This window comes from Quercus suber, unplaced genomic scaffold, assembly GCF_002906115.3.
Source record: "Quercus suber isolate HL8 unplaced genomic scaffold, Cork oak 2.0 scaffold_1193, whole genome shotgun sequence".
Taxonomy (NCBI): Eukaryota; Viridiplantae; Streptophyta; class Magnoliopsida; order Fagales; family Fagaceae; genus Quercus; species Quercus suber.
In genome coordinates this window covers 30,573-58,026 of record NW_027070589.1, presented here as the reverse complement: position 1 = coordinate 58,026, position 27,454 = coordinate 30,573, and the positions used below count along the sequence as shown (strand labels likewise).

Genomic DNA, 27,454 nt, shown 5'->3' with positions numbered 1-27,454 from the left:
TAGGCTGAAAAACATATCAGCTTTTCCTGAACATCCTTGGACTGGAATAACATCTATAATATTGTTTTATTTATTTTATAAATAATTCAATAGTTACAATGGAGAAGAGTGGATTTGAACTTCAGTTGTTATGGACATACTAGAATGTCGGGTATGTATATATATATATATATTTCAATAATTCGATAGTTACAATGGGAGAGAGTAGATTTGAACTTTAGATATTATGAACATACCAGAATGTCGGGCAAAATATGTATTTCCTTGGTTCTTTTTTTCAATATTGTCTAGTAATAAAAAGAAACGGAGGAAGTACAGATTCTACTTGAATCATCTTCCATATGGTACAAATAATATCATTGAACTAGATACACAGATCACTTTAAATACCTAATATTAGATATACGAACCAGTTTAAATACAAGAAGTTTGTGTTGCTGCCTATTGCCCAAATGTCAATTTACGACAGATAAGGTTCACGGATTCCAGTTTCATCCACTTTGCAATTAAGGACTGCATACCCGCCAAATATTCCCTTGTTGCAGTGTCAACCATCTTTTATTCAAATAACAAAGAGGGACCATTCCTGAAAGTTTTTGCTTGTTTCTTTGTTTGTCTGCTTATGAATTTCTTGGTGGCCCATGTTTGGTACCGTTTCTTCTGGTATGATTCTGGTTATTGTTAACTAATTTTGATAGGACATGCACACTGATTTTATACACCGGTTGACAGAATTTTGTCATTCCAGAAGAAGAAACCGTATCTGTAGCCACTAGAATGTTCCCCTTTTAACTTAATAAGCCAAAAACAATTGTAGGTATTCGATCATTTAAACAAAACTATGCCATTTAGTCCGTATTTTTGTCATTTTGAGAGAACGCAAGAGAGGCCAATTGTTATAAACGACAAAAGAAAAATTCATCCACCTATTGATAATAACGAACAAATTACATAGACAATCTCTACTGCCAATAGTCTTCAATCACAAAATTTGTAAACAAAATTCCAGAGAAGTTCTATCTACTGTTACAGTATGATTTTGTACATTCCCATCAAGAATTTAATAAAGTATTTGATAACAAAAAACGTCACCGGAGCACATATTCTTCATCTGTCTCCTCTGTATTTAAAAACTAACTCAAACCCCACTATAATGACCAAAATTCCCTTTTAATAGGCTTTGTAAGAATAAGTATAGGCTCGAAGCTTTCTTATTTCTTCTGATGACTCCAATAGTAGATGATCTACATAGAGACATACTCCAGCTCCGCTGTGATTCCATGCATGCGTTATTTCTCAGTGAAGACATTGTAATAGAAAAATGCTGACAAATAAGTTAATAACATACCCAAGTGGCCCAAATGGAAGCCAGATAACATCCCACCGGAACTTTGGCAATCTACCACCCAAAGAAGTATCAAATAAGTAAACAGATACTGCACTTAACATATTAGAACATCCAGCAGGATATAAACACTAGAACATACTTCACTATGTGAAGAGAATCCAAAGAGCAGAAAAAGATGGATCAAATTGAAAATGTAATCAGCAACTCAGGATAATTGCATTTGTACCATGTTAGAACGGGGACCAAGAAATTTAAAAAAGAAAAAGAAAAAGAAAGGCAGTGAAGCGAAAGAAATGAGGGAGGACAGAGACCAAGAGATTTTATATCAACAAACTCCGTGTGTAATATATTCATAATATTATCTTATTTGAGTTTGTGAAAAGGTAACTTTGAGAACTTGAAATACCTTAACATGTAATGTAACCAAAAAATTGCCAGTATGATTCCAGCTAAGCACGAGTACCAAATCCATTGCCTGTGATACTTTGAGTTATGAAGCAGCCCTATGATGGCGAATGAACATGCTAAAACAGCTAGCCAATCTGTTCAAATTTAAAACCAGTGTTATATCTGAAATGAATTTAACAACACCAACCGTGTAAAAAACATGACATCACAATATTCACAACATCCGGTTTCAAAATTCCTCACTCCAAATGGAAGAAATAAAACTCAACTAATACATTGAAGAACATATAAAAAGCTGTTGCCTGGCCACCAAACAGGTACATTCTCATGAAACAAAGAATTTGATTGATAACCAAGACAAAGGAAGGTATTACAAGAACCATATATGCAAGGGCCAAAAATAAATGCTGATTACAGAAGACTAGTTGAACAGTTGATATTAATGCTACAATAGTCTAACAATAAATGACATGCAATCATCCCAAAATGAATAGAAAAAGAAGAAAAAGATATAAGTAAAAAAATGAACCTGCAGATATAACCATCCATGAGTCAACCTCCTCCATGAAGTAAGCATGATAACGCTGTTCGTCAAAAAAGGTTAAACAATCAATTGAACAAACACAATTTTTGAAAGGAAATAGTCCTGAGATACAGTATGCAATTACATAGCCCCTAGTCTAAACTTGATATTATTGGCTAATTTTGTTGTAATGCCACAAAACAGAAACAAACGAGCTCCATTTATCCAGAAAATTTGAGGAATTACACGTCTCAATTTTCTGGAGTTTTCCATGATCAACATAACAGCATTCTGCCAAGATTTCAGTATCCTACAATAGCTCACCAAAGCATACTAAGTTCAAGATATTAGGATTGATGATTAAGCTCATTCTCTGGTAGAATCTGGGCTAGTGTAATGAAGCTGTCATTGATCTCAGATGCTGAAAGCAGATGGAAGGAATGGAGTGATTGGGTTATTAACGATCTAGTAGGGCATAGTCTTAGAGTTACCATTTGTAAGATAGCCTGGTGGGCTGCTGTCTATCATTTATGGCAGCAGAGAAATGCTATTGTTCATTCAAAGAGGATCAAGAGTGAGAAGCAAAACATCAAGGTTATTAGGAAGGATGTTAAAAGCAGAATAGAGAGCAAAAGGGGAGTAGAAGAATTAATTCTTAACAGGATAATGAGGATATTATGCTGCAAATGGGACATAAATCCTGCTATTCTTTGCAAAACTTCCTGACCTCCTTTCTGTGTAGCTGAATAGCCTTACGGCTTATATTGGTTCTGCAATACTTTAGGATATTACTGTAATTGTAGTTTAGAGCTGTGGCAGAGTACTTTGCTCTGTTTTTGGTTTCAAGCTTATGGCTGTGTACTATGTTGGTGCTGGGTGATATAGAGGCGTACCTATGGTTTGTTGTATTTCTGGGCCTTTGGGCTCTTGGTGTGAACTCTTTTGTGAAATAATATTCAATTGATTCATCAATAAAAATATGATTAAGGACATCTCCAAAATGACTGTCTTACCTATTACAAATCACGCCCTTACATTAAAGGTTATACCCAGTGCACAAAGCTCCCACTTTTTGTGGGGTCTAGGACATGTCATGGTAGGCAGCCTTACCCCCAATTTGTTTTGAAGAGACTGATTCCCAACGTCCTTACATTAAGACATACATTATTTGTTCCCCTTATGTACAAGTAGGCCCAAATTCCCCCTCAATGAGTAGTTTTCAAAAGGTGGAATTTCTCACATTAAATGAGAGATAAATAATGAGAGATAAATCATAAATGGAATTAGTTCGAACTCAGGACCACCTTTTTTTTTCTACCATATAAATTACCACTATAAAGTAAAATGGAAATGAATTAATTTAATCATTCCACCATTCATCTAACAAATGTCACAAATTCAGTAAATTTACCACTTTAGATAATATAACCAGATAACTGCGCTGATAATTTAAAGAGGTAATAAAATGGTGGTAGTTGATAATGTGACAAAATCCAACCAACTTAATTCAAAATAGATGGATAGAATTTTAGAAACTCCATAATGGAATTAGCACCTAGAAGATCTAAATTCTTCTAATACTACTAAGCCAAAACCATGGAATAGCAATATTAAGGATTTCCGTACCAGTTCCCAGGGAGATGAAGCTTGCTGGAAGATTGAGTACAATAGAAATACTGCAAAACAAAACAGCATTGCTGCGAACACACTCTGCCAACAAATCCAAAAAATAAAAAAAATAAAAAAGATTTCATTTTTGTGCTAAATAGTAAAAATAAAGTGGAACCCATTTTGTTGCTTGAGAAACAAGTCAGATATAACTACCCGCCATAGACGACTCTGTTGAGCATGTGTCTTTTCAAAGGATCGAATCATCTCCTCCTGTTCTGCAAAAATTTTTAAGAGAAAAAGCAAGATTTCCAGATTCAAACTTTGAATTTTCTTTTCTCTTCCTTCGTTTTCTCAGTAACCAAACACAGAGAGAGAGAGAGAGAGAGAGAGAGAGAGAGAGACCTTGGGTGTCGATGGGGCGAGAATCGTCGAGAGTAGGGAGAGAGAATCTATCGTCATGAGAATTTCGCCATTTTCTCGTCAGCTTATTCATGGTTATCCTCCTCGACCTCGACTGTCTGTGTCTGTGTCTCTGAACAGCGCGTTTTCGTTGTAGCCGCTGAGAGAGCTTTTCCCCTGTTGAGAAAGTTTAAGAAACAATGTCGGGAAAATGTTGGGGAAAGGAAAATTGTGTTTTGTGTGACAGACAAACAACGTCCACGCTTTCCCATCTGTTGTTTTAACCGCTTCGGGAATTTGACCTGACTTCGTATTCGCATCGTGTTTGAAATTCAATCTCAATTTTTGCCAAGTCAACGATGGAATTAACGAATGTCGTTTTGGTTAGGTATTGTTCTTAACTTGGGTTAATCGAGAGTTGCGATGTACACAATATTTTTCCTATAAATTATAGGTGATTAATTATTATTTGATCTAATTTAAACTTAACACTAAAATTATTTTTGGATAAAATATCATTTTCGTCCCTAAACTATCACAAAAGTTCATTTTTCGTCCTTAAACTTTCAAAAGTTCGTTTTTCGTCCCTAAATTATCACAAAAGTTCGTTTTTCGTCCCTAAACTTTCAAAAGTTTTATTTTCGTCCATAAACTTTTCTAAACTTATTGATTTTCGTCCCTCCGTCTGACGGAGTGCTGACGTGGCTTTGACAGAGTGCTGATGTGGGAGGGACGAAAATCAATACGTTTAGAAAAGTTTAGGGACGAAAATAGAACTTTTGAAAGTTTAGGGACGAAAAACGAACTTTTGTGATAGTTTAGGGACGAAAATGATTGGGTTATTAACGATCTAGTAGGGCATAGTCTTAGAGTTACCATTTGTAAGATAGCCTGGTGGGCTGCTGTCTATCATTTATGGCAGCAGAGAAATGCTATTGTTCATTCAAAGAGGATCAAGAGTGAGAAGCAAAACATCAAGGTTATTAGGAAGGATGTTAAAAGCAGAATAGAGAGCAAAAGGGGAGTAGAAGAATTAATTCTTAACAGGATAATGAGGATATTATGCTGCAAATGGGACATAAATCCTGCTATTCTTTGCAAAACTTCCTGACCTCCTTTCTGTGTAGCTGAATAGCCTTACGGCTTATATTGGTTCTGCAATAGTTTAGGATATTACTGTAATTGTAGTTTAGAGCTGTGGCAGAGTACTTTGCTCTGTTTTTGGTTTCAAGCTTATGGCTGTGTACTATGTTGGTGCTGGGTGATATAGAGGCGTACCTATGGTTTGTTGTATTTCTGGGCCTTTGGGCTCTTGGTGTGAACTCTTTTGTGAAATAATATTCAATTGATTCATCAATAAAAATATGATTAAGGACATCTCCAAAATGACTGTCTTACCTATTACAAATCACACCCTTACATTAAAGATTATACCCAGTGCACAAAGCTCCCACTTTTTGTGGGGTCTAGGACATGTCATGGTAGGCAGCCTTACCCCCAATTTGTTTTGAAGAGACTGATTCCCAACGTCCTTACATTAAGGCATACATTATTTGTTCCCCTTATGTACAAGTAGGCCCAAATTCCCCCTCAATGAGTAGTTTTCAAAAGGTGGAATTTCTCACATTAAATGAGAGATAAATCATAAATGGAATTAGTTCGAACTCAGGACCACCTTTTTTTTTTCTACCATTTAAATTACCACTATAAAGTAAAATGGAAATGAATTAATTTAATCATTCCACCATTAATCTAACAAATGTCACAAATTCAGTAAATTTACCACTTTAGATAATATAACCAGATAACTGCGCTGATAATTTAAAGAGGAAATAAAATGGTGGTAGTTGATAATGTGACAAAATCCAACCAACTTAATTCAAAATAGATGGATAGAATTTTAGAATCTCCATAATGGAATTAGCCCCTAGAAGATCTAAATTCTTCTAATACTACTAAGCCAAAACCATGGAATAGCAATATTAAGGATTTCCGTACCAGTTCCCAGGGAGATGAAGCTTGCTGGAAGATTGAGTACAATAGAAATACTGCAAAACAAAACAGCATTGCTGCGAACACACTCTGCCAACAAATCCAAAGAATAAAAAATAGAAAAAAGATTTCATTTTTGTGCTAAATAGTAAAAATAAAGTGGAACCCATTTTGTTGCTTGAGAAACAAGTCAGATATAACTACCCGCCATAGACGACTCTGCTGAGCATGTGTCTTTTCAAAGGATCGAATCATCTCCTCCTGTTCTGCAAAAATTATTAAGAGAGAAACAAGATTTCCAGATTCAAACTTTGAATTTTCTTTTCTCTACCTTCGTTTTCTCAGTAACCAAACACAAAGAGAGAGAGAGAGAGAGAGAGAGAGAGAGACCTTGGGTGTCGATGGGGCGAGAATCGTCGAGAGTAGGGAGAGAGAATCTATCGTCATGAGAATTTCGCCATTTTCTCGTCAGCTTATTCATGGTTATCCTCCTCGACCTCGACTGTCTGTGTCTGTGTCTGTGTCTCTGAACAGCGCGTTTTCGTTGTAGCCGCGGAGAGAGCTTTTCCCCTGTTGAGAAAGTTTAAGAAACAATGTCGGGAAAATGTTGGGGAAAGGAAAATTGTGTTTTGTGTGACAGACAAACAACGTCGACGCTTTCCCATCTGTTGTTTTAACCGCTTCGGGAATTTGACCTGACTTCGTATTCGCATCATGTTTGAAATTCAATCTCAATTTTTGCCAAGTCAACGATGGAATTAACGAATGTCGTTTTGGTTAGGTATTGTTCTTAACTTGGGTTAATTGAGAGTAGCGAGGTACACAATATTTTTCTATAAATTATAGGTGGTTAATTATTATTTGTTTTAATTTAAACTTTAACACTAAAATTGGTTTTTTATCCAACTAACAATATCCTGTAACAACCTACCATATAAGATTTGTTAGAAAAATATTGTATACTTAACATTTCTCTATTTAAATTTAAGGTTTAATTATTTACAATGGCACATTTTTTTTTTTTTTGATAAGTACAATGGCACATATTTTGTTTGTTTTATTTCACTGTGAATTTGTCACAGTAAACAAAAATTGTGAATACTATGTATATATGAATAATTTGACTAAACTATCAAAATATAGCAATATTCTTGAATTTATTTGGCTAAATAACCATTTCAATTGAGAGGGTATAATTAAAAGTGTGTGTATTTAGCAATTAGTGTGTTTCTCAAGAAATAATAATAATAATAATAAAATAACCATTTCAATATCTCGCCTCATGTAGAGATGAGCTATAGGTATGGCACTGAACTTGTCTCCACCTTCATATGATGTGACTATCACCTTATTTTCATAGTTACAAGTTTTTTAAAATTACACTTTTTATATGTGTGTTTCGGGAATGATTATAAGTTTGGTTTTTGTTTATTTTATATACTGTTTGCAAGCTACACACAACTTTTTGTCTCAATTTTATTTCAGATAATCTAACTTTCAGATTTTAAAGAATATAAGCTAGATTTTAAATTTTTGTCTTGCATTATAAAAATAAGTTACCAGAAATAAACAATTCCCGTAAATTTGGTCAAACCTTGGCCTATTTCAGTTTTTCACCTCACCAAAATAAGTTTTATCAAAAGCACACTTACAGAAGAGATAATTTCCATAACAAGCATTTATTTTTTTTCCAGAAAATTTATTTCCTTCTTATTTGGGGGATAAATGGATTATTATAAACACTTGTTAAAACCATATCAGGGATTGGAGGCTAAACACCAGTCAAGAATAGTTGTGTTGTGCAGAAGGCCAGAGTGTTGAGCTCCAAAAACGGTGGGCACTTTCCACGCTAACTTCTTGATTGTCTTCAGTCCAGGCAAGATATATCATTCTCACTTGGTTCCCAACCATATTATAATTACATAACAAAGCTCATCCTGTTATCCTCAAACTCAAAGCCTTCTGTTTGTATGTATTCAGTTATTAAGCTAATGAAAATCTGTGCTTTAGACACAATAGGTTGCATTTCTCACAAAATTTTGAGAAATATATCACTTTTTTTTTTCCTAGGCTCTAAACCCCTGGTTAACAACAAAACTACCATAGAAGAGTAATAACATGCACTACAAAAGAGAGAATATAAACACCAAGAAAAGCACTGATGAAAACCTTTCTATTATTGGCGATGAGAAAACTTTAGACGAGCATAAAATAAAAGAAGGAAATTTATTTTTGAATTAAATACGCTACAACTGAAATCAGTAAGATGATGATCGCCATTAAAACATGTTTGAAGTTCAGGAGCCCTGCATCTATTCTCCTCACTGACTCAAGCTCTGATGTAGAATTTGCAAACACCACTTTGGTCATACCAATTGGAACACTTACCTGATTCTTGTCCAACTGGAAACAAAGAAATAGGCAAGACAGCAATAACAAGAAGGTTCAATTCCAAATACTTTGAAAATATAATTTTCAGTAAAACAGAGTTCAAACAAAAAAAGGAGTAATGATGGAGAATGAGGATATTTCAGATATCTTACCAATTAAATTATTCTATTTTCCCCAACAAAAAACAGTTAGGGTTGGCTGCATTTTAGGACAGCTTTTGAAGCTTTTGTAAAATTGGAATACTAAAGGATTACATTTATTCCATGGAGTAAATCATTTGTTACAAGTATTGGTATTGTGAGAGAGGCAGTTAGTTAGCTAGGATTAGGATGTTCTCAGTGCATGTTAGAATCACGCATGCTATGCACGGTTGAAAATTCTTCAGTTTTCTGTGATTCTTGATCCAAATTCTCATCCTTAAATTCTTTAAGTAGTGTTTATTTACTCATGAGGAAGACTAGGGGAGAGGCAGAGGCAAGGCTGGAATCTCTTTGAAGCATTGGGAGGGGTTGGGTATGCAGGAAGTCTCTGAGTCCTCTGCAGTTCAGAATATGTGTAAAGAATTGGTGGATCAGAATGCTCAAGGGAAATGGACCCAATTTCAAGACTAAAATTTTTTTGTTTCAAATTGGATAAAGGGAAGCTGCTCATTTGGAAATTCCATGCTCCTGTTAAAAAGAATGGGGGAATTATTGTCAAATATGGAGGTTGTGGAATAAAGCGTTTTTTAATGGTCTACTTGCTACTTGGACAGTGTTTAGACACAAATCCCCTTTTATCTAGTAAAGAGGTCTGTTGAAGCTCTCTGAATATCATTTAGTGGGATGGAGGTTTTCACTTTTGATTGGAGGCCAAAATGTGGCATGTTGCTAATGCTAATAAGCAATTGTTCCTTAGAGAATGGAACTCTGGGCTGCAGATGGAAAAGATAAGATTTAATAAGATTCCAATCTGGATTAAGTTCGGCATGTACCAATTAAATTTTGGGCTCCTAACTGCTTTAGCTATATTGCTAGTGGTATTGGAAAGCCCCTTTTTGCTGATGCTATCACTGATCAGCAGAAGAGACTCGGGTTTGCCAACATTTGTGTGGAATTTGGGCTTGAGGATGAACTTCTAGATTATTTACTAGTTGAATTACTTGATGGATCAACTCTTGGAGGCTTCCATAGAATACCCCTGGAAGCCACCTATACTTTTTCATTGTAAGGTGTTTTGGTCTTTCTAACAGAGCATGAGCAAAGAAAGAGGATAAAGTCTGGTATGAAGGAATGGTACAAAAACAAGAACAACAAACAAAGCCTTAGTCCCAAAATTTTGGGATTGGCTAGGGATCATCAATAGATTAGTTATAAGGTCAATCATATGTATTATTTTCCTCCATTATACTCTATCTAAAGTCATATTCTTTGTTACTCCCTTAATTGACATGTCATTTTTTATTACTTTTACTAATGTCATTTTTGGTCTTCCTCTACCCTTTTTAATTCCCTTAACTTGGATAAACTCACTCTTTCTTACTGTTGCATTAGTCACTATCCTCCGAACATGACCAAACCATCTCAAGTAATTTTCCCTCATCTTTCCATCAATAGAGGCTACCCTTATCTTTAGGAAAATTTCCTCATTTTGAACCCTATCATTCCGTGTATTTCCACTTATCCATCTTAACATTCTTATTTCAGCTACACTCATTTTAAGAATATGCTGCTTCTTAACATTCGGTGCCATAAAGCATAGCTAGTCATATAACAGTCTTATAAAATTTTCCCTTTAACTTAATAGATATTCTACAATCATACAACACTCCCGACGCACTTCTCCACTTCTTCCATCTTGCTTTTATTCTATAATTCACATCGTCTTCAATTTCTCTATTGATCCAAGATATAAAAAGTTTTCGCTATTTAGTATCTCTTGATCATGAAATCTTATTAACCATTTGTTTGTGTTTCTATATTTACTAAACTTACATTCCATGTACTTTGTTTTAGTCCAACTTAATTGAAAGTCTTTAGATTCTAGAAAATCTCTCAAATTTCTAACTTGGCATAAACTCCACTTCTAGTTTCATCCACTAAAACTATATCATTTGCAAAAAACATACACCAATGACTTCCTCTTGGATCGATTTAGTGAGCTCATCCATCACTAGTGCAAAGAGATATGGACTTAATAGTGATCCTTGATGCAAACCTATAATGATAGGAAACTCACTTGTGATCCCTCCACTTATTCTCACACTAGTTACCACTACGTCGTACATATCCTTAATCAAATTAATATACTTAATATACTTCATAGGAACTCATTTCTTTTCCAAAACCCACCACATAACCTCTTTAGGGACCCTGTTGAATGTTTCTCTAGATCAATGAAAACCAATGAAGGAATGGTACTTTTCAACAAACAAAAAAAAGTCTAGTAATAAGTAATGGTGTAAAATGAGAATAGATTAGAAGTAGTATTTCTCCTATTCAATTGGAGGTAAAAGTCTAAAGAAAAGCAGGAAGATGAGAAAAACCTTGAGGCTATCAAGTTGCGGGCTCTGCTTCCCCAAAAAATTCCTCTTGGAAGAGGGTTCCAGGGGCCAGAACTGCTCACTCTGATGATGCTGTTATGAGATCTAAATTTGCCGTTGGAAAAAGGATACTGCTGAAGGATGTGGAAGGTCCTTATAGCAGTTGTGACAAGGTCTAGAGGGCAGACTACTTAACAGGAGTTTTTAGATGCAACTTTGAAGCTGGGTGCAAAATTAAAGCTGAAGAAAGCTGGGAAAGCTAAGGAAAATGTTGGTTATGTGGATCAGGAAGATTAGCATGTGCTTCTCCAATTGGAGAGTGATGTTTGCCATTTCCTTGATACAAGCCAATGAAGCTTCATATCTGGAATGGTAGAGGTTTAAATGACCCTTTCAAACAAAAAGAGGTTAAGAATGTTAGAGGTTTAAATCCATAGGGCAAACCTAGTATGTTTATTAGACACTAGAGTTAAGGGTGAAAATTCTATGAAAATTAAGGATTTTTTTATTCCCCAATTGGAGTTTCTTTAGTAACCATGAGAATCATGAGTTAGGCAGAAATTGACTATGCAGGTGTAATGAAGCATATAATGTAAATCTGATTTAGAAATCTAACCAATTTCCTGTTGCGATACAATTTAAAAAGTGTACCACAAAGATCTTGGCTAACAAATTAAAGGCTTTTCTTCATAATCTGATTAGTCCTACTCAAACTTCATTTATACCCAAAAGAAGCATCACTGAGAATGTGCATTTAGCTTAGGAATTGGTGAGGAAATACCACTGGGATCTTGGTTCACTGAGATGCACAAGAAAAGTGGATCCAATGAAAGCTTATAATAGTTTATTAGAACTTTTTACTCGACACTTTGGCCGCTGTTGGTATTCCTCATAGATTCATTGGTTAGTTTGAATCTTGTATTACTTAACCAAAGTTTTCAGTGGCAATAAATAGCCCCTTGGTGGATTAATTTAAATTTGGAAGGGGTCATAGGCAAGGTGATCATTTTTCACCCAACCTGTTTGTTATAGCTATGGAGGTGTTCTTAAAAATGATGAGTAGGTTAGCAGGGACAAAGGACAGATTCAAGTATCGTTCTAGGTGTGATAAGGAGGCACTCTCTCATCTTTGTTTTGCTGATGATTTGATGCGCTTTGCTACTGCAAAGGAAGTCTCCATTCAATCTTTCAGAATGTTACTATTCAGTTCAAACTGACTTCTGACCTAGCTGTTAATCCATCAAAGATTGAGGTCTTTCTCTCAGCTGTTACCAGTGAAATGAAGCAGAAAATTCTGACAATTTCAAACTTTAAAGAGGGCTCTTTGTCTGTCAAGTACTTGAGCCTGCCCCTCATTTCTGGTAAATTGGCTCCTAAGGTTTGTAAACTGTTGGCTGATGAGATTGCTACCAGGATAAACACATGGTCTGCTAGAAGGCTGTCTTTTTTATGGAAGACTGCAGCTTATACAATCTGTTTATTTTTTTGGCATTCAAGTGTATTGGAAAAGCACTTTTATTTTGACTGTAAAGGTGATCAAGGACATTGAAAGGCTCTTCAATTCCTACTTATGGAGTGGTGTAGGGCAGCCTAGTGATTGGAGGCTTGGGATGAGTTGTAGACCCAAACATCCTGGGTTTGATCCCCACTAGGAGTTCCCTTGGATTACATGATACACGGTTCTGGCAGGTGAGGTCGTGTATCTGTGGTTTACTCCCCAAAAGTAGGTCCAAAGGGCCTTGCCTTGGTGAGGTTCCACGTTATCAAAAAGGATCTGTCTCCCCGAGTCTCTGGGGGAGGGGTTGGGCTTGAAAACAACTGTTAAAGGCAGTTAGCAGATCAAACATCCATGACAAATTTATATACCCTGACAAGAATAAGGCAGCTTTAAACCTGCTTAAAAGAAATCGACCCACTGTTAAGAAGAATATAAATAAAGAAGAATACAAATAAATAGGAAGCACCTACCATGGAACCAGTAGCCGACAACTCAGTCACTTCTTCCTTACTTTCTCTTGCACAAGTAACATTAGTCAAATCATGCTTGGGCAATGAAAATTCTTCACTGTTCCCTTGACCATTATGGCCAATATCTACATGGTGGTGCATGTTCATCTGCTGTAACTTCAGTAGCAAATTGCTGTTCTCCACTGTCAATGTAGATATCTGCACATAAAACACAAAATATCTTGAGTCTGCAGGAACTGTGCTGAGTTCAGAAAAACTCCATTTTATCTTTAGAAGCATACCCTCATATTTAAGACTTGCTACAACCAAAAAGCCGACCCCAAAGTTTTGTGATTTAGGCTTTGTTGTTGTTGTTGTTGTTTTTCTTTTTCTTTTTCTTTTTTTTTAAATTATAAAGATATATATTGAAGAACACTTCCTTATGCAGAAAAACATAAGGCAGAGAGAAAAATACAAAGGGAAAAGAAAGAGAAAAAATAAAAAAGAAAGGAAAAGATACTAAATACATAGGAGAGAGCTAAGGAATGTAGGGAGAGAATCACTAGAGGTGAGTCCCTAAGCCCTAAACCAGTCAAATAGAGAGCCACTGAAAGAAGCCAAGAGCTGGTCATCCGAACTTTTCATGTCCTCAAAAGTCCTCCTATTTCGCTCCCTCCAAAGACACCACATCAAGCATAAAGGAGCTAAATTCCAAATGCTAGACAAATGCTCTTGGTGTTCTTGGTGTTATTCTTACCATAACCAAATTTCTACATTTTTTTATTCTTAAACTCCACTAAAAGTTTTACACATAAACATATGCCTCAATCCAATAATTGAAAAGCATAATTTGTGAGTCATGTGCAGTCCCCACTTTTAATTTTTTTAAAACACAAAAACATACAACTTTTTTCGTTTAAGAAAGCAGATCATTCATAACTTAGTTTATTAAATTTTTATATAGGATTCATCAAGGCTTTTCTATATTGGATTGAAGTGAGACACTATCGGGAAAAAAAATATTTTATCATAGTTTTTAGTTCGTAACTACCAAGTTGCTGATTATTGAATAGTTTTATACTTTTGCTTAATTTTGATATGCAGATATTAAATATATACTTCAGGTGATACTTCAATTTGGGAGGTAAATGCTAAAGAGACAACAAAAAGGGACATTTTATAGATAAAACCAGTTTTGATCTGAAAAATCAAATCACAAATGTAATTGGTCCATACCTGCTTATGAAGGCGCTCTCTTTCAATTGACAGTTGCATGACTAAATCTGTAATAACTTTTTTCCGGATAGCAATGTCCTTTGCGTTTGCTATTTTCATTTCCTCAGCTTGATGCAAAGATGCCTCCAAGGATCCCAGTCTGCTACTGAAAAAGCTCAGTTCCTTATGTAGCTCCATATTAGATTCGGATAATATGATACATTTCTCCTCAGTACTATCAGCCCGAGTTTCTGCTTTTAAAACCTTCAATTTCAGATCCTTAATCAATTTCTCCATGTCTCTAATTGTAGAATTCAACATGCTCTGCTTCTCCTCACCAGCTTCAGCAGATGCCACTGCATGCTGTAGCCGATAATCAGATTCCTGCAATTGCCTCTCAAGTAAATTCACCTTCTCAGAGATATTACCTCCGTCTTTAAGAAGACCCAGCTCATCCTTAAGTTCCATATTGGTTTCCGCTAATAATTTACAATTGGCTTCAGCGCTGTCTGCCCTACTTTCTGCTTTAGATATTTTTTCTTTCAGACCCAAAATGACATTGTCCATTTCACTGCTTTCAAGCTTGTGCAAATTAATTTCTTTGGATTTCAACTGTTCTGTAGTGCGTTCAAGCTCATGTCTTAGCTCAGCTTCCCTCTGAACAGCACCATTCAAATTAAACTGAAAAATATGGAGACGGCCCAGTAATTCTTTTGAAATTCCCATCAGAATTTCTGAGGCATTATCTGCCTGGAACCATCTCTCCCAAATATCTGCTCCTTCTTCCTCTAGGAAAAATACTTCTTGCTCTGAAGAATGTAGCCTCAGCTTCAATTCTTCTTCAATTTGCCTTGATTCGGTCAACTTCTTCTCAAGATCCATCTCTCTGGACAAAGACTTTTCCAGCAGCCTGAGAATATGTCTTTGTTGTTCAGCAGTTTGCATTTTTATATTTGCATAGGTATCCAAAAATTGATCATCCCCCGGAAAGTCCACACCTTTATCATTATTCCCTGTCAACATGCATTCATTAGAAACTGAGATACCAACATAACAATTAAAAATTTTCTCATCTAATATTGCACTAAATTATAATGGCACCAGAGAGAAAAACTTAATCTGTCACAAATCTTCATTAGGAAGAACAGAATTGAGCCATTCAATTATAAAAACGATCTGAAGATGTTCAGTTGCCACATACAGCTGCCATAGTGGTTCAGCCATTTGAGTGGTAAACATATAAAAAAAAAATATTATAATATATTAAAAGAATGATTATAAAAAGCCTTTTCACTGCTTATAGTCAACTTCACATTTCTTTAGCACAAACAAACCTGTTCCACTCCATGAATTTCTACAGCTACCTCTCATATTATGATCATATTAATCCATAATACTAAAAATTATGATGATGATGATAACGATTATTTGCTATTATAAACTGCATTTACTTTCTATGGCTTACAATTTTCATCCCGTTTAGAACTTGCCAAGATCCTCTGGAACTTTGCAGATTGCATCCGAATTTCAGAGACCTGATCTTGTGACTGCTTCAAAGATAGTTCAGAATCACACAACTTTCCTTCCATTTCCACAAAAGTTTCTCCCAAGTGTTTGAATAAAGATACTATCTCATGGGCGCTAATTACATCTGCTTGAAGTGTAGACATGAATTTATCCACTTCTTGCACCTCTGAATCTAAAATTCCAGATAAGAGATCAAATTCCAAAGCCTTCTCAAAAGAATTACCCAACATGCGTCCTCCCCGTGACACAAAGGCTTCATAGTCACTTTCCCTGGTCGCCACTTGCATCATAAGGACACTTAGGTTAACCAATTTTTCAGAAGAACATGCTAAATCTAATTCAACTCTCGTTAGAAACTCCCCAGCATTTCCTAATTCTCCAACAACCTCTCCGTTAGATGAACTCCCTTCAAGTGAGTCAACTTTATTAGAATCTGTCTCTGGATAACCAGTATCAACATCATCATGAGATACACTTGCTTCACCAAAAGCATCGGTTTCCATTGCAATTGTCTAGCTCTTAAAACCTGGAAAATGAACTAAAAGAATAAGTAAATTAGAGCAAGTTGTAAAGGAAAACAGTTGTAAATTATCTAAATATCATGAAAATTAATGCACTACAGTTAGCTAAGGAGAATTTGTTTCCAAATAATGGGAAACAGAAACAAAATTTCAGAGAATAGAGGATGCAATTATTTCATGTTTTTGCTAAGAATGAAAATGGCAGAAACTACTACTTCAATTTCTACTATCAGTTCACAAATGTCACCACAGCCACTGCTGCCACCCTTTCACCACCACCTGCAACACCACTGCGCCATCATCCTCACCACTGACACTGCCACTGCCATATCAATTTCAGCACCACCACTACCTCAGCTATGTCCAGTTACAGAAAATATTATAAGACCAAGCCCCCCCCCCCCCCCCCCATAGCCACCTCACCACCTAACCTATATATGTGTTTAGCATGACAACTAGATTATTTTCTCTTTATGACCAATGTTAAAATTTTGGGAATTTGGGATTTGGGTGCGGTGATGCTGTTTTGCTCCACCTAAAGGATTGCTTGGGTTCTTTTTTTTTTTTGGCCTACAATTGGGTTTTATTTATTGATAAATACAATAAAATTCCAACCTTTGGCATCCGTTTCATAATTATTGCTCTTTATCATTAGGCCAAGACACTAATTGGTTTTTGACATATGCAGGGTTTGAATGCCAAATCTCTTATTTGACAACAAGAGATTGTACGCTAACTAGAACCCACACTTTTTTTTTACTTGGTAAAACTAAATATTTTTTTAGTTAAAAGAATTCAGACACAATGGATGAGATGCTTTTACTTTACCACTTCGAAATAATTTTTTAAGGAACGCAACATAAATTCCCCAATACGAATGCTCCTTATGTTGAGAAACAAGGTCGAGCTCACCATCAACAAGATTTCTTTACAAATTACAATTGAATTGAGAATCATTATTAAAGTAGATATTCTGTGCTACAATAAATTCTAAATTTTAAAAATAAAAAATAAAAAAAATCTTTGGCTTAGTGAAGATGAAAAGATGTTTATTCTTAGCTCAACTATGGTTCCTCTATAGGCACATAAATCTTTTAGAATTGATTATATTTGTTTTGGTCAAAAAAATTTATATGCTTGACTTCATAGATCATGAAAAACTACTATTGGAACTGGAACTGGAACTTCATCATCATAAGCATAATGTAAGTTTGCTTTTTATTTCAAATGATTATCAATTATTATTTTTACTATGCAAATGGCTTATAAGGACTAGAAAATCAGTAGCTTAACACTATCAACTTGTGGATGTACTTGTAATTGCTCTTCTAGTTTCAACCACAACGATGGAATGAGCATTTTCAGCCATGAATATTGTCAAAACTAGGCTTAACAACAAAATGGAAGGTAATGTTCTAAAAAATTCCTGGATTTTGTACATTGAAAGGGAAATTGCTACGAAATTAGGTTCATAATCAATCATAAATGACCTTCAAGATTTGAATAAAACATCAAGTTCTATTTTGATAGATCATAGATGATTGAGTTGATATGTATTAAGAAAAAAAATTATTTTATTTATTTTATTTTATTTTGTTCATATTTTGTTATTACTAAATAAATTCTAGTTCTTCTTTAAAAAAAAAAAAAAACAAATAAATACATTCTAGTTTATTTTTCATATATTAATTTAGGTTTGAATTTTAATATATTTCTTATTCTTAAGTAGTCAAATTTTTTTGGCTCATGGTTTGGCCCCCCCAAAGATAAAATCTTAGCTTTGCCCTTGGAGTGGTCTCGTTGTTGGGATTTTACTGAGTGTTCCTCTCTCTCTGAGTTTATGCCTTCCCTTAGCTTAGTTTCCTAACTTCTCTCTTGTTGTTGTGTTGTGTTGTGCTGTGTTGCTGCAGTGTTGCTGTTGTGTTGTGTTGTGTTGTTGTTCATCATCATGAACATCTTGTAATTCTCTATTTTCTTCCCTTTTTAATATAAGTTTTCTGATTACCTATCAAAAAAAAAAAAGCTTTGCCCTTGACTATGTCTTGGCAAAGCTGTCTTAGTGGTTCACTTCCATATCATATAAAGCAAAATTTTTTCTTCCCAAAGCCATTTCAATACATTGTAAGATCTCCCAGCTCAGGCGATAGAGCAGGATCAAGTGCAAAAAAACAAATAATTGCACTAAACAAAACCTCTAAAGCCAATACGCTTTACCTCGAATGACATGTCATTCCCTATAAGAACATGGAGGTGATTAGTTCAAAGAGCCATTGGGTGTGCCTTTTACTAAACAATTAAAAAAAAAAAAAAATCAATAATTTCCTTAAATATCTTCACTAAAATTTACAACTTAACTTATATATATAAGTTATAACTATAAATGAACACTCACTAGAAATCCAATCCAAGTTTCACCCTTCAGTAAGTAGAACAAATCAAAAACTCCGCACGTCTGGACAAAACACAAACAAGGAAACAATTTTCCTACCTCAAACCAATCGAAATTTCTCTTCTAACTTCTCAAACTACCTCCATAAACCAACAAAAGAATCCCTCTACAAAAAAACTTGAAACTATTCAATGAATGAACAATCCTTATTCCTAAACACCCATCTAAAAAAGTTAACAGATTAACCCATGAAGGTTCAGTTTCCAATAGCAGCATGCCACATAATCTCAGCCATAAAAAAATAAAAAAAAAAAAAAAAACCTTTATATAGCTTATAATAATCCATAATAGATAAAAATTTAAAACACCCAGATCCTAAATTTCCCATATATCATTGAAAAAAGAAGTTTCATTAACCAAACATAGAAACTACAAAATGCCCATCTCATGATTTGCACTGATGACACATACAAACCAAACATTGGAGATTATAAAAACAACCCACATTATTTTCCAACATGTTTTTTTCCAAAAATCAATGAGGAAATATAAAAAAACATTGAATTTACCAGAAGAGAGAGAGAGAGAGAGAGAGAGAGATATAGTTACCTTATGAAGGAAAGTATGAGAAGAGAACCGTCAAGGTGAAAACCAATCGGAGCACCGAACAGAAATGTATTGGTTCGCTTTACCAATTGGCAATTAGCTAATTAATACTATAAATAGGACGTTAATTTTTAGTTAATAGTTACAGGACACAACCGTCGTCGTTTTTGTGTGAGGGCCACTTTGACGTAATAAATTCTTTGTAGTAGGCTAGTAGCGGATTTTATATTTGTTATTACGAAATACGAAGTGAACCTATTACGTCGAGAGTCTTGGTTTTAAGGCGACTAGTCTCTAGTCTATTATATCTTTCTTCTTTTTTTAATACAACTAGTCTATTATATCTTCAAATGGACATGGTTTTTTCGACAAGTCAAATGGATATGGTTTTGTACTAGATTGTCTGTTTTAGACTTTCTAGATTCTGTAAATTTTTAAATTTATGAGATAATATAAAATAGTAAACAAATTTAGACAAAGGAAATTATTTACAATGACTTTTATTTTTTGTTATCTCATTTAACATTTTAATATTAGCTTTAGTTTTTTTTTTAATTGAATATTAGTTTTAGTTTTTTAAAATTAGTTGATTATAAAATGATTAGGCTAAAATGCAAAATGTATTCTCGATGTTTCATTATAATTTATTTCAGTCCTCTAACTTTACTTTTATTTATTTTAGTCATCTAAATTTCATGTTTATTCAATTAAGGCACCTTCATCAACTTTTATTTTGCGGCTAATTGTCCAAATTTTTAATTTTTTCTTTGAATTTTTCAAATTAAAAAAAATTCAATTAATGATTGCAAAATATTTTCTATTTAGAAAAAAAAAAAATAGCGGAAGTTGAAGGAAATGTCTTAGTTGAATAAACTTGAAACTTAGAGAATTAAAATGAAAGAAAGCAAAATTAAAGGACTGAAATGAATTTTGGTGAAACTCAGAGAGTGAGTTTTGCATAGCCAAAAAAATTATTAATAAGTTATACATGCATCCAATGAGTTTTGAATTCATTATCACATCTTCCATTCATTCTTATATGAGAAGGAAGTGCTATTTGAGACATGGTTCATTGGTCTAGATAGATTATAAATAAGTAAAAAAAATTAATTGTTTGAAAAAAAATTACCTAGAAAGTAATCATATGTTACTTTATGGAGGAAAAAAAAGGAGTTAAATTAACTATTTCTAAAGCATTACCGAAATTGAAAATTCTTACATAAATGAACATTTAAAGTTTTAAGTGAGAGTCATATTTAAAACATTTATATCACTGATAAATACTGTAACTACTTAAATGAACAAACAAAATATAAACAAAGAAACAGAGGGAAAAAAAATTCATTGAATGAGGGAGGCAGTGAGAGTCATCAATTTTATAAGGAAAAAATTTACTTCCAAATCGGTTTGGAGAAAAACTCCTCTAATATACTTCATGGTAATTAATAAAACCATGCAATAACACCCACAATTGTGTTGGAAGGGGTATATATATATATATATATATGTATATCAGTTGTCGCTTTAATGAACTTGGATGTCATAAATTTTCATTTATTTTTATGTATTTACAATTGGTTATCTAGTAGTTGTATTTTTTTTTTCCATACCACTAAAGGGAGAAACAAAGTACACAGTAGCTTTACAAAAAAGTTGAAAAACCAATTGGAGAACTATTACAATAGTGGAGTGGCAAACGTGTTGCCTCTTTAGCTACAGACCAAATATCTTTCACTATAACATGAGGAACCCAAAAAAGATCACAAAACAAGCCATACTGATTTAGGAAGTAGTAGTCCACAAGTCTAGTGCTGTCCATCCAATCCTTGGTACATTTCTTCCTAACTGTCTGCATAAGTCCTTTGCTATCACTGAGGAACAAAACATTGTGAAAACCTTGGTCTATGGCTACCAATCCAGCTTCAATAACAGCCTCCAAAAGAGCTCCAGTGGAAGTTGTAGCAGAAGTACTTGCTACTCCAAAAAACACCTTATCTCCCTGCAGAGTTAGAGCTTCATATGCAATACCATATCTACATTGCCTCCTCTTTCTAGCTACTGCAATTTTGATGATTAGGTTCCAGTTCGTGGCTGTAGGTTGCTGCCAAGTGTTGGAACAACTTCTATCTCTTCTTCTTGGGGTTCGACAACTTGAGAGGGAGGCCTTCAAGAGAAGTTTTGAGCAGTTAGAATAACTTCCATTGGATTAGGTATGATTCCTTGATGCACTACTCTGTTCCAATGGTTCCAAATAGCCCAAAGAGTAAAGAAAACATCCTGCAAATAAGATAATGAGTCCAAATTCCTTAAATCATGTCTTGAAATAATTTGTTTTAGCCAATGTTGAACAGACAGGTCAGAAAAATCTAAAGAATGGATAGCTAGAGTGGTTCCATGCCAACACGCCCTTGTGAATGGACAAAGAAGAAAGAGACGGGTTAAACTTTCCTCCTCCTCATTACACATTGGGCAAAATTTTCCATTGGATATACCCCTAACATGAAGATTATGAAAAGTTGGCAAACAATTGTTCAACAGTTTCCAAACAAAATTACTGACTTTCAAAGGAACCTTAATTTTCCAAAACGATCTCCACCAACCCGAATGAGCTTAAGAAAAACCCGATTGGCCAGCATAACTCCTACTTAACAAGTCATAGGCTTTGAATACTTGATACTCCCCATTATTGGAGTATTTCCAATAGAGTGTATCTTGGACAGAATTTGTCTTGGAGATGGGAATTTGAAGGATTGATAAAGCCTGTTGAAAAGGGTATAAGCTCCTAACCAAATCAGCCTTCCAAGTCCTAGTATCATGATCTATCAAATCTCCCACAGTGCCAGTAGGGAGGTGCGGCTAGTGTGCACTAAAGTTTGAATGGGTAAACCAATCCTTATGGTTTAGGGGAATATTATACCCATTCCCAACCCTCCATTTCCTTTCTCTCAAAAAAGGATGAACTCCAAGCGCATGAATGATGCGGTTTAGCTCTATAGTCCTTAATTGAACTATTATGGAAATATCTAGCCTTTACAGTTTTAGCAAGGAGAGAGTTAGGATTTTGACATAACCTCCAATATTGCTTGTTAAGCATAGCCTGATTCATGGTTTTAAATTTCTTTATCCCCAAACCACCCATTCTCTTGGGCTGACTAATCCTATCCCAATTAATGAGATGCAACTTGCTTTCTCCATAATCATGACCCCTCCAGAATACACGAATAATAGAGTCCATTTTACTACAAACAGCATTGGGAACTTTAAAGCAAGAAAAAGAGTATAAAGGCAAGGATTGAAGAACAGAAGTAATTAAAGTTGTTCTACCAGCTTGAGACAATAACTTCATTTTCCACCCTTGTAATTTTGCTTGCAATTTGTCAATAAGAAATTGAAAATCAGCAATCCTATTACCTCTCAGTTTGAAATGGACACTAAGATACTTGCTAGGTTGTTGAACCAAATTTACCCTGAGAGAACTAGCAAGTTCTACCTGCTCCTCCATAGGCATGTTAGGAGAATAGAACATATCAGACTTAGCCAAATTTATAGATTGACTAGAGATAGAGCAATACCATTCTAGGATAGATTGGAGATTTTGAACAGAATTCTTATCTTTCTTGAAAAACAACAAGGTGTCATTAGCAAACAATTAGTGGGAGAAAACCAAGCCATTTCTACCAACTTTAATGCCTCTAATTTTCTTGAGAGCCTCGGCATGGGTTAAAGAAATGGATAAAACATTTGCACACAAGAGAAAAAGATATGGAGACAAAGGGTCTCCTTGTCTAAGACCTTGAGAAGGTTTGAAAGACCTAGTCATACCTCCATTTATCAAGAAGGTATACTCAACTGTTGTAACACACTCCATGATTCACCTAACCCATTTGGGATCAAACTTCATAACAGTTAGAACAGCCTTCAAAAAATTCCAATTGACCCTGTCATAGGCTTTTGACATGTCAATTTTCAAAACCCCATAGCTATTCCTCTTCCCCCTCTTTTTCCTAACCACATCGATGATTTCATGGGCCAAAAGAATGTTATCAGTGATATTCCTACCTTTGATAAAGGCATTTTGAAAGGGGGTAATAATACTCTCCATAATAGGCTTCAGTCTATTAGCAAGAACCTTTGAAATAATTTTGTAAAACACATTGCAAAGACTGATAGGCCTAAAATGGGACACTTCTTCAAGGTTAGGAAGTTTAGGGATGAGAGTTATAAAAGTATGATTAAAAGCTTTAAGTAGGGAACCAGAATGGAAGAAAGCTTGAATAGCATTACACACATTAGTTTTAATAATGGACCAGAAGTTCTGAAAAAAGAAAACAGGTATACCATCAGGCCCAGGGGCCTTGTGAGGCCCCATCTGAAAAATTGCCTCTTCAATCTCAATGTTGGATATACCCTTATTGAGAAAAAGAACCTGCTGATCAGTGAGAGAAGGGATAGGAAGCCCATAGATTTCCTGTATAATACTTTCCACAGTTAAATTGGAATTACAATTGAAATTTCGTTGGAAAGAATCAATAAAGATTTGCTCAATTTCCTCATGATTGTCAGTATAGCGCCCATGTTCATCCTTAATTTGAAGAATTCTATTCTTGGACCTCCTTTGTCTAACCACAATTTGAAAATATCTTGTATTCCTATCCCCATGTAAAAACCAATTTGTTCTAGCTTTTTGTGCCCACATCAACTCCTCTCTGTTCAGAAGTTCCTCTAACTCCTCTCTATAGGCTCTCTCCTTCTTAACATTATCACTAGTCACAATGGAGTCCTGTAACTGTTGCAATTGACATTGTTTTCACTTAATTTCAACTTCCACTTTACCAAAGACTTTTTTATTCCATTCTATGGCCTTACACTTAACATTAATGAATTTTTTCCTCAGTTGAGTAGCTCTTGACCCTATGGAATGCAAATCCCAAGCATGCTGCACCATCTCTGTACAATCCTCATGGTTTAACCACATAAGTTCAAATCTAAAATGTCTCTTTCTAAAGGGTGTTTGAGCTTCAAGGTCCAGCAGAATTGGGCCATGATCAGATCGAACTATCAGAAGATTCTTAAGGGAATAGAAAGGGTATTGATTAACCCACTCCACACTCCCAAAAGCTCTATCCAACCTTTCCATGACAAAATCTTCATTCTCCCTTTTATTCATCCATGTAAATCTCTGACCCAAGGCACTTAAATCACATAATTGCAAATCCCTTAGAACTTGCTGATATTCCTCAGTTCCAAGAATGGTCCCACTTTTAAAAGAGAATTTTTCCTCCTTATTAAGGATTTGATTGAAATCCCCTATACAGAGCCAACTAGGATGTGCCCATTGTTTTAAAGTTTTCAATTGCTGCCACACCACCCCTCTCTTAGAATGATCAGGATGTCCATAGACAAAAGTGATGGAGAGGGGGCTGCCTCTATCATCCATTAAATTTATATGTATGAGGTTTTGTGAATCAAACACCACCCTCAAGTCTTGCCTAGGTACCCAAGCTAAAATAAGACCACCACTCAACCCCACCCTAGAGACCTCCCACCCCTCAGAGAAACCACATTTCTCCCATACTTCCTTCCCTTTACCACTAATTAGATGAGTCTCCATGAGAAACAAAAAATCAGGTTTTAATTCAAGGGCTTTTTTCTTGCACTGAAGAATTGCAGAGGATTTGCCCAAACCCCTGCAGTTCCAGCTCATGATCCTCATAGTTGTATTTAATACTTCTAGAATTGCTTTTTTTAGTTGATCATCTAAATTTTTACTCCTTACAAAATGAATTTTATATGGATTATGTAATTGCTCTAGAAAACTTGTTAATGTTATGAAAGTTGGCATAGAGGCACACGGAATTATTAACTATTTGTAGCATGTATTAAAACTAAATTGATTTTGAAGTATTGTTTTTTTTTTTTTTTTATAAGGATTTTGAAGTGTTGTTAATACTGATTTGGAGAACTAAGGTGTGTTGTGGGTTTGAGTGTTGAGTGTTGGCAATGAAAGGATTTGGATGCTAAGGAGAGCTAAGGTAGTCATAGACAGGCCCATTTTGCCAAGGATCAGCGAGAAACCGTGGCTCACTTGATTGTTTTTAAACTTCTATCTAATGAAATTGTGCATTTTGCCAAGAATCAGCAAGAAACCGTGGCTTACTTGATTATTTATAAACTTTTGCCTATTGGAATTGTGGGGATGTTAATATATGACTCAAGGGCTGAGGGCAAGATATAGTTACTTCACCATCAACATGTGCTAGTATGTAGGAGGTTGGTATATGAGACTGGCATGCAAATAGCTCAATGTATCGTTCACCAAGACCAATCATGAGGTAACCCTCGAAAAGCAAATCAAATTGTAAGACTAGTCAGATCATATTTATCATACCTAACCACCCACTCAGCATTTAATGTGATGTGACCTGTCCGCTCGGTGGGAGTCCCAATCATTATGGACACACACCCAAACCAACAAAACAGACAGATTTGTCACATTCACAGAAAACAATATGAGAAGGCAATGGAGAATTTCCACTAGATTTTGTATCTTCCACAATTCTAACTTAATCTTGAGATTGCTCACTACCACCTCCTACAATGGTGCTGCGTTTATTGTGTGTAGGTACTAGCGAGTTAGATCTTCTTTTGTGAGAGCTTCCATCAAATACCCTTCACCCAATCACCATACAATTTATCCCCCTATAAGAACACTTACTATGAGCCAGGATTCTAAAGTAAATTATGTGGGGGAATCAATTCATTCAAGGTTATATTCCCATTGTTGCTCTAGAGAGTTTCTTGCCTCATAGTTGTAATACTACATTCATTTGTTAAGATGCAGAACATAATGGTTTGCTGTTGCATCAAATTTTGGTCAAATCCAATTTGACTAGTGTAGTAATTTGTTGCCACATCAAAATTTATTCCTACTCATCCAAGAGGGAGTTAGGGTGGGCTGAGTTTCCTCTAAAGCTTGGTTTAAGTGAACCCAAGTTTTTACATGTTCTTCATACACCAACTTTACTAATCGAAACTGCCAATGACTTGCCTTCCAACACAATCTCATTTTTACATCTTTAGATTCAGTCATAATAGCTCTAATTCAGAAATTTCTGGTTGAAATTGCGAAGAGATATAGTGTCGGTATGATCGCACCCCCCTCTTAAATCTGAAAGGCCACACTTTTTGAGGCCACACACGAAAGGACAATGGACATAACATAAGGATGTGCTGAAGAGTTTTAATTTGTTGGTTACGAAAAAGGCGCACACATGATTTTCTAGGTGAAGTTGATGGCTAAGAACATCTTTAGTTGGAAGCTTCTTTGTCATCTCATCTATGCTGATTTCACTTTGGATTTTCCATTCCACTAGTGTCCACACATATGTGACACGTTCTGGGTTAATAGGGATGTTAATTTGACAAATTTTATTTACAGTATGAAATTTTATTTTTTTAAATATAAATATGATAAATTTTTAACTTGTAACATCTGCTCCATAATTATTATTATTTTTTATTATCATTTTAAGACATTAATTAATTTTTGCTATAAATCTTTTAATCAGAAAAAATTTTAGTAGTTGAGCTAAATAAAACCCAATTAACTTTTTGAATTTGCGTTGAAATATTTTATCTCAATCCAATCTCCTCAGTTTTATAATAAACAACTAAGAAACCCAATAAAAATCAAGACCGTGTCCAAAGTCCAAACTACAAAACCCAATAAAATGTGTCCATTTTGAGTGTCGCCGCGTCCAAGTGAATAGACCTATTTATTTATTTATTTATTTATTATATATATTTTATAAGATAAAATTTTATTCTAACTTTAATCTATGTGTATACGTGTGTGAAAGTTTTTTCTTAGATATTTGAATCCCGGTCTTTACCTCTCATACCTCACAAACACTTATACTTATAAAATGATTATCGCACCTAAAGCGTATTGTAGTGAATAAACCTAATTAATAGTGAAATCTTTGTATATTTTATCTATTTATTTAGTATTTTAACCCTGTGCCTCATCATATGCCTAGCTCTTGGTGGGCAATTG

At 34.9% G+C, this 27,454-nt stretch overlaps 2 protein-coding genes and 1 long non-coding RNA gene across 5 annotated transcripts; all 3 read right to left on the bottom strand.

Annotated features, from left to right (window-relative positions):
* Positions 1 to 884: 884 nt before the first annotated feature.
* Positions 885 to 4,572, bottom strand: LOC112039701 (uncharacterized). The gene is made up of 7 exons (XM_065769535.1): positions 4,293 to 4,572; positions 4,104 to 4,165; positions 3,906 to 3,989; positions 2,286 to 2,340; positions 1,755 to 1,890; positions 1,349 to 1,399; positions 885 to 1,270 (listed from the first exon to the last, which is right to left on the bottom strand). Exons 1-7 carry the CDS (start codon positions 4,381 to 4,383, stop codon positions 1,171 to 1,173), a joined length of 579 nt encoding a protein of 192 aa, XP_065625607.1. The 5' UTR covers positions 4,384 to 4,572; the 3' UTR covers positions 885 to 1,170.
* A 555-nt stretch (positions 4,573 to 5,127) lies between these two features.
* LOC136065820 (uncharacterized) lies at positions 5,128 to 6,967 on the bottom strand. The gene is made up of 3 exons (XR_010627444.1): positions 6,672 to 6,967; positions 6,486 to 6,547; positions 5,128 to 6,371 (listed from the first exon to the last, which is right to left on the bottom strand). It is a non-coding gene; the product is annotated as an uncharacterized LOC136065820 (long non-coding RNA).
* Positions 6,968 to 8,440: 1,473 nt separating this feature from the next.
* Positions 8,441 to 19,503, bottom strand: LOC112039704 (WPP domain-interacting tail-anchored protein 1). Of its 3 annotated transcripts, XM_065769532.1 has the most exons (6): positions 19,402 to 19,489; positions 18,618 to 18,689; positions 15,821 to 16,408; positions 14,377 to 15,368; positions 13,162 to 13,359; positions 8,441 to 8,684 (listed from the first exon to the last, which is right to left on the bottom strand). In XM_065769532.1, exons 3-6 carry the CDS (start codon positions 16,383 to 16,385, stop codon positions 8,508 to 8,510), a joined length of 1,932 nt encoding a protein of 643 aa, XP_065625604.1. In that variant the 5' UTR covers positions 16,386 to 16,408; positions 18,618 to 18,689; positions 19,402 to 19,489; the 3' UTR covers positions 8,441 to 8,507. The 3 variants fall into 3 exon arrangements, with proteins under 3 accessions (XP_065625604.1, XP_023928370.2, XP_023928369.2); XM_024072602.2 differs by lacking the exon at positions 18,618 to 18,689 and having other exon boundaries at positions 19,402 to 19,503; XM_024072601.2 differs by lacking the exon at positions 18,618 to 18,689 and having other exon boundaries at positions 15,821 to 16,420; positions 19,402 to 19,502.
* Positions 19,504 to 27,454: the final 7,951 nt, after the last annotated feature.

Excerpts from the sequence above, each read along its gene's own strand:
- LOC112039701 (XM_065769535.1), bottom strand. The coding sequence starts at position 4,383 with ATGAATAAGCTGACGAGAAAATGGCGAAATTCTCATGACGATAGATTC. Across the intron at positions 3,990-4,103 it reads AACAGAGTCGTCTATGGCGG|AGTGTGTTCGCAGCAATGCT; the intron begins GTAGTTATATCT and ends ATTTGTTGGCAG. Across the intron at positions 1,400-1,754 it reads TGGTTACATTACATGTTAAG|ATTGCCAAAGTTCCGGTGGG; the intron begins GTATTTCAAGTT and ends TTTGGGTGGTAG.
- LOC112039704 (XM_024072602.2), bottom strand. The coding sequence starts at position 16,385 with ATGGAAACCGATGCTTTTGGTGAAGCAAGTGTATCTCATGATGATGTT. Across the intron at positions 15,369-15,820 it reads TTCTAAACGGGATGAAAATT|GGAATAATGATAAAGGTGTG; the intron begins GTAAGCCATAGA and ends GCATGTTGACAG. Across the intron at positions 13,360-14,376 it reads GAGAGCGCCTTCATAAGCAG|ATATCTACATTGACAGTGGA; the intron begins GTATGGACCAAT and ends TTTTATGTGCAG.